General features: G+C 48.1%; 3 protein-coding genes across 3 annotated transcripts; 1 reads left to right on the top strand and 2 right to left on the bottom strand.

Moving 5' to 3' along the window:
- Window positions 1-1882: 1882 nt before the first annotated feature.
- On the bottom strand, window positions 1883-2548 carry EDB91DRAFT_1020722 (uncharacterized protein; the record flags this gene model as incomplete). The annotated part of the gene is made up of 2 exons (XM_041312558.1): window positions 1883-2110; window positions 2192-2548. Coding segments are annotated over 2 exons (585 nt in total), but the record flags the coding sequence as incomplete, so codon positions are not given.
- A 2184-nt stretch (window positions 2549-4732) lies between these two features.
- EDB91DRAFT_1062814 (uncharacterized protein) lies at window positions 4733-5056 on the top strand (the record flags this gene model as incomplete). Its single annotated transcript, XM_041314556.1, has 1 exon — window positions 4733-5056. The coding sequence occupies one exon, from the start codon at window positions 4733-4735 to the stop codon at window positions 5054-5056; it is 324 nt and encodes a 107-aa protein (XP_041170524.1).
- A 686-nt stretch (window positions 5057-5742) lies between these two features.
- Window positions 5743-6584, bottom strand: EDB91DRAFT_1255209 (uncharacterized protein; the record flags this gene model as incomplete). Its single annotated transcript, XM_041323938.1, has 3 exons — window positions 5743-5895; window positions 5950-6042; window positions 6099-6584. 3 exons carry the CDS (start codon window positions 6582-6584, stop codon window positions 5743-5745), a joined length of 732 nt encoding a protein of 243 aa, XP_041170523.1.
- Window positions 6585-6670: the final 86 nt, after the last annotated feature.

The following is a 6670-nucleotide window of genomic DNA, read 5'->3' as shown; positions in this document are numbered from 1 at the left end:
GGGAGAACGTCGCCAGAAATAGCGACTCTGGGTTCATGGGCAACAAAATGATCTAGCAAAGTGAGTTGCTCAAGATATCCGCGAGAGCCGTAATAGATAATGGTGGAGTGGGGTTGGGGTGAGAAACAGGCGGTTTGTTGTCGATAAGAGCGAGTGCGTCCAGCTGTGAGACTAACAAATCCGTGATGGCGTTCGTGCGGGGAGAGCCAGCAGCAGCACGTTCTGCTTGGGTACATTTGGTGCGTTGTAAATGTGCAGCCATAAGACGTTCTGCAATTGAGTACCCCCTTAGGGGTGCCATCCTCAGCACGATCACCGGTTTCGATGCATTCCTCACAGAAGCACCGTTTGAACAGTGAGCGAGACACAGGCATGAAGAGCGGGGCGAATAGCAACGACAGTATGTACCGTCGTTTCTATGAATTGATGGGAGTGAATTGGAGAGCAAGAAACGACTGTGTAGGCAAGCTTTTGAGTCAGACGAACAACAACAATAAAAGAAACAACTTGCAATTTCCAGTAATGAAATAACAAGACAGCAGTAAGCCTTGTACGAAAATATGACGTTCATTACAAGAACTACCAAACAAGATATAACTCTGTTGTCAGGGAGAGCTGGCGGCGACCTGAGCTTGGTGTGGACTGATCGTTGGCAAAGAACGCCGGGTGGGAAGGGCTGCCATGGACGTCGAACCAGGAAGCGATGGATGTTGACTTAGAATTAGGACGTTGGCGGTGGCGATGAACGGGCACGGACCGTACATACAGTTCATGCCCTGGAGAAGGTCGTGAAAGGTCACTGCGATGAGACGTCTGGTGACGATGAAAGTAGAGAACACTGGGCACAACCGTACATACAGTCATGCCCTGGAAGAAGGTGAGGAAGGGTCGTTGTCGACAAGGAGAATGGGAGGCTCGACAGTACAAACCGTCGAACCTCCTAGAGTAATAGTTACTAAGTTCCATAGGACTTAGAACTTTGGCAACGAAAGCGCCCAACAATCACAAACACCCATATTAGGAAATTGTTACATAACATTGACATTGACTGCTTGACAGTTTGAACTTTGTACTCTGCTCATCGTCCCCATCCTCGGAGCACGACAGTATGTACTGTCGTGCTCATCGAGTTCATCCTTTGTACTTTTGAGCTGCTCATCGTCCCCATCCTCGAAGCACGACAGTATGTACTGTCGTGCTCATCGAGTTCATCCTTTGTACTTTCGAGCTGCTCATCGTCCCCATCCTTGAAGCACAACAGTATGTACTGTCGTGCTCATCGAGTTCATCGTTCCTATCTTCGGAGCACGACGGTATGTACTGTCGTGTCTCCTATTCCATTACCACCCACCACCTCGCCAACTCCATCCTTTTTCGCAGAATGATCAAGCCATCAACTCCAGGTCATCCGCCTTCGCTTACTGTGATCCTTTAGATCACGCTGGCCCGTTAGTCAGGTAAGCCCATTTGTTGACAGATCCAACCATTAATCAACCAACATGTCCAGCCGTCAACACACGTCATCCCCTCCACCGTACATACAGTGGAGTGGGCAATGGCTAACTCGCTCTCGCAACGATCCAGCCAGCCGTCAACACGCGTCATCCCCTCCACCGTACATACAGTGGAGGGGGAATTGACTTATCTTCCGTTCCCTGCGGTTCACTTACACCGTCTATTCAACACGCTACTATGCTACACCATCTTTCATCCATCGGAACGTCTCATCTGACACATTCAACCTTTCTACCTGACCTCCAGTAAGACCATCAAACCATCTGCCGTTGTATAGGGCCTTGGGTAATCCAGTGACCGGGTTCCGTACAGTCGTCGAATTTCCCGATGCGCGTATCCTCTTCATTGGTTTGGAACCCTGGGGCGCGAAAATTTCATCATCCAAGACTCTCTGATTATTGATGATATTCAGTTCTCGCTCTATCCCGCGACGCCATGCCATGTTCTTGACCCGGAGCACACATTCGACGTCATTTTCGATATCACTTTCTTCTGAACTCATACCCCCGTCTCCCAGCGTCTTGACTAGTTTTTGAAGCCACTGCCAAGCTGGTAGGTCGTCGTCCTCGCCATCTTTCTTCAGCTCAATAACTTGCTCCAGGACTTTTGCTCTGCGGAGATATTTCTATAGACGCATTAGTATCCGAAGAGCCTTGAGATCATGCTGCGGACATACATTTCGCCGACGAGTTGTTTGACGAACCGACTTCAGATTTTCACCTCTTTTTGCAATCAACCTCTCCTCCACTTCTTCCGCAGTCTCCAAGCAGCCCTTTGCTGTAACCTTTGGTTGGGCTGCTCTCCAGACCATCCGCATCCGCTTGTAGCGATCTTCGAGTATTGCCTTATAATAGGCATCCGACCTCCAGAACGGCCACTCCTCTTCTACACTCCTCTTTTTCAATTCTTCAAGGAGAATATCGAGAATTTTCGCATTCCAGGGGGTGTTAAATCCGTTTTTGAGATCAAAGGCCAGATTCTGGGTGTTGGGGCCTGGGCCATCTTCGTACTCGTACGAGTACACATCTTCACGATCCGCCGGCTGGTGCACAATAAAATCTGCGTCTTGAGATATACTGAAGGTATCTTTGAGGAGACGCCGGATTTCACCCTACTTCATGCTTAGCATCAGCATATACGTCAAAAATTCAACTCTCACAAGAAGGAAGTCTCTTTCGTGGCTCAAATCTGCGGCCCTTTCCATCCTAATTTCATCATCCTGCTTCTTTTTCCTTCGAGGACTACGCTTCGTGGATGTCAAAATATCCTTATCGACGAGGATGCGTCTGAGTGCCGCCTCTATGCCTTTGGAGATCACGTTTTCCATCGCAGACATAGGGTAGACGTCGTCAGGCTGAAATCGCTGTGGCTCTTGCTCAATTGTCGATGATCGTTCTCGATGCGTTTCCATAGGCTCGTCAGCGTCCTGCTATGACGTGAGTTTAAAACGAGTTCCGACCGCTTAGTACTTACCTCTACTACAGATACCAGACGCATCTTGCGTGTTGTTCCACGTGCCTTCCTGATCTTTTTAATTGTCTCGAGGCACGGAGTCTTGAGCTGTGGTTTCTGGGGCGTGTGGGGTGGCTGTTGAGCGTTCCTTTGGGTGGGGTCTGTGCCGATTTCCGTGGCCGCATGCTGTTGCCTACCGTGTCTTGCAAAGCGCTGCTCCATGTTAGCGAGCTCGTTCTCTTTTTCTACCCTCATTTTTTCTATTTCTAGTTGTAGCCTTCACTCCATTTCGGCAAAAATGGCTCTCTCGCGTTCTTCTAGCTGCTTGACATCATTAGCGATTCCCTGTGCTCAGTCGTTCTTCCCCACCTCTTGATTTTTTCTTGTATCTAAATCTGCGTTGTGTCGTGCCAGTTCTTCAGCCAACTACTTGCCATCATTAGTAATTCCTTGGTCAGTCGTTCTTTCTCACCTCTTGGTCTTTTTTTGCACTTATTTTTGCTTTGTGCCGTGCTAGTGCTTCAGCAACGTTCTTCCTCAGCAGTGCTTGCTGCTGCTCTTGCCATGTGTGAATTTCCTATTAACTTATAAGCATGCATCTGACTGAATGCATCTGTTGCACTTACTTGCTTTTCCCGCTCTCGCTCTCTCAGAGCCTTTTCCCATCGCTCGTTGAAATCGCGCATGTGGCGCTCATGCTCTTCTTCTGCAAGACGTCGTTGCTCCTCAATGTGGTCTTGAGCTTCTCGGTGTATCTGCCGGTATGATCAGCAGTGTATCCCCAATGAGCTTCTTGTGCGTACCACTTCAGTTTCCTCTATAATGTTGTTAATACGTTCTTGTTGTTCATACACAGTCTGGCGAAGTACCTGCGAATAGTCGACTTCCTGAATGCGACGCTTCCCAGATATCTGGATGGGTATCATGAGTCATGGAAGCTGATTCGTACTATCTACATACCACTTCCTCTCTGGCCCTCTTTTCGAGTCGCTCGAGTCGCGGTACACTGGTGGGAGGCTGACTGATGTCGAATTGCGGTACACTAGTGGGAGGCTGACTGATGTCGAGTCGCGGTACACTGGTGGGAGGCTGACTGATGTCGAATCACGGTACGCTGGTGGGAGGCTGACTGAGAACATCCATGAAGTCGCCAGGACCCTTATCATCGTCTTCATCGTCTTCATCGCCACCAAATAAATCCGCGTCATGAGACATTTGTACGTCTTCTTGCTGAAACTCGGGATGCTGCATGTCGACATCAATGTTATTGGCGCTCATAGCGGGGGAATAATTCATCGTCAGTTTGCAAACATCATTCCTGGGTCTTTTTAAGTTTTGTGCATGTATTTTTGTCTTGATTCTTTTAGACGTCTTGTTGTATGAATGAACAACAGTTCCAACAGGTCCAGGCCCATCTCCATCGCTTTCAATTATCTTTTGCTCTATTCGCACTTACAATTATCTTGCTCTATTCGCTCTTACAATTACCTCGTACCATCACCCTTGACAACTAGCGCCGCAGGATTATCATTGCAGTATTGTCATGCTTCGGTTTGGCTCCCCGCTATTTTTTTCATCAACTACATCCGAAACGATTATGGTTATTGTCTTTTGACTCAGCACGTGAAGTTATTAAAAGACGGATCGCTGCTATAGCCTGCTTCCATCGCCCGCTTTCATCGCCCGCTTTCATCACCCACCTCTTAGATTATTGCCTTGATCAAACTATAATCAGATGGTAAACACTCGCACATATATCCTTCCAATGTCTGCTGTAAGTTATCGCTTACTACCTCACACCCTTTATTTACCTTCAAATCAGACCCCGGAGCTTCACCTGCGGTGCAGGCTATATTCAGCATCGTGGACCAGACCCCGTCAGGTCACCATGTTGACGCGTTGCTCTGGCCGCTCACGCACTGCTCAGCGTTTTCCTGTTCCTGAAAGTCTTCTCGAGGAGGCTACCGTGCAGCCTTATGTTCACAACTGTTTCGTGAATGTGTGCGAAGGGAGACACATTCATCGATTCTGCATCTTCTTCAAGCGACATCTTCGTCTCCGAGCCAACGTGCTTCTTAGTACTGGGTGATCATAAGTTCCGAGGCGATGCAGTGGTTATGAGGGTTGGAGTCAACTATCCCTCAGTTGTGAACATGCGAGGCAGAGATAATGCGCTTGCTGACTTTATAATTCACCAGTGAGTAAACTCGATGATCTATTGAGCCTACCATAACTATCGTTTCAGCTTTGCGCAAAGCATAAGTAGTCGTCCAAGAGCTAGGCTCCCATGCGATCTTACTCTTGTGAAACCCCTGAGTACTCGTACCAATTGTCGGTTAGCTGCAAGGTGTGGAGTAGTAGTATAATTTAAAGCATTGTTACATACCGAGTTTCTCAGCTGGACTGCAGATATATGCCAAACAAGATCCGTTCCATATAGAAAGCCATATTGTCGTAGTACAGTGCCACAATGATCTTGACTAAACATTTGAAAGCACCGGCTTGAACTGATACTGACGGGTTCTGGGTAGCTTCGCAGATGACTTGCATGATGTAGTTTCGCTCTCCCTGATGCGCGTCTTGACTAAACATTCGAAAGCACCGGCTTGAACTGATACTGACGGGTTCTGGGTAGCTTCGCAGACGACTTGCATGATGTAGTTTCGCTCTCCCTGATGCGCGTAAAACTCGTGGCTACTAATCTTTGAACGCCAGCTTGATATAGAATGCATACAGCACGTAATAATGACAGAGACATCTAATGCAGTCGGGGTATCACTTCCTGGCCTTGCTCTTGCTCTTGCCTACAGCCATTTCTCCCACCTTTCGTCTCGCACGTCCAGACGTGTATTTCAGGCGTGTCATGATCAAATCGTTGACTGGCCACAAGTTGTTATAATTGTCAAGGTCTGGGAAGTTGTCGAGTGCCTGTCAGAGATGATTAGTTCATTGACAATATCGAGACTCAGAGAAACTGTTCACCTTGCCACGCACGACTTCCAATAGCGCAGGACTTTGGGCAGAAGCGCATTTTGTCGTGTCAAGGTGGTTGTCGATGAGACTATGCATAGACCTCTTAGGAATTCGCGAGTTAATTTGCAATACTAAGGGTACAATGACAATTTGCAAACCTTGAATTTTGTGTATGCCTTTGGATTCCAATCTAAAGCTTCACGAAGTGTGTAACCCCCACGCCCCGGACGCCCAGGTTCACTGGCAGGTTTAGGAATCTTTGAGTCTTCTGATGAACTCGTGCTCGAAGTTGAGGAGTCACTGTCTGAGAAAGAATCCGAAGCGCCTGAGGAATCTGAGGGTGAAGGCATTCGAGAATGGGAGTGCGTGGAAGTGACTTTCTTGGTGTATGGAGAGGTAGAGTGATCAGAATGCTTGCGCATCTGCTTCGCAAGCTTGAATTCAGGGGCAGGTGTAGACGACGAAGCCCTTGCAGTGGAAATGATACTAGCTTGAGGAACTAGGATTTCATTGGCGATAAGTGTAGTCGGGCGACGATTGGCGTTGCCAAACAGCTCTAGCTGGTCCGTGAGCATTGGGGGAAGAGGTGGTGGAGCACCAGGCTCCGAGTCATAGAAAGGTGGAACAATGGTAGTACTGCGCATGATAGAGAAAGAACCGAGTAGCTACCTGGAACTTAAGGACGGTTCATGAGAGTAAAGTATTCAACAGATTACCATATTGAGCGAAA

This window comes from Suillus paluster (assembly GCF_016628075.1).
Source record: "Suillus paluster strain FC165 chromosome Unknown EDB91scaffold_130, whole genome shotgun sequence".
NCBI classification, from domain to species: Eukaryota; Fungi; Basidiomycota; class Agaricomycetes; order Boletales; family Suillaceae; genus Suillus; species Suillus paluster.
This window is presented reverse-complemented; position numbering and strand designations above follow the sequence as displayed.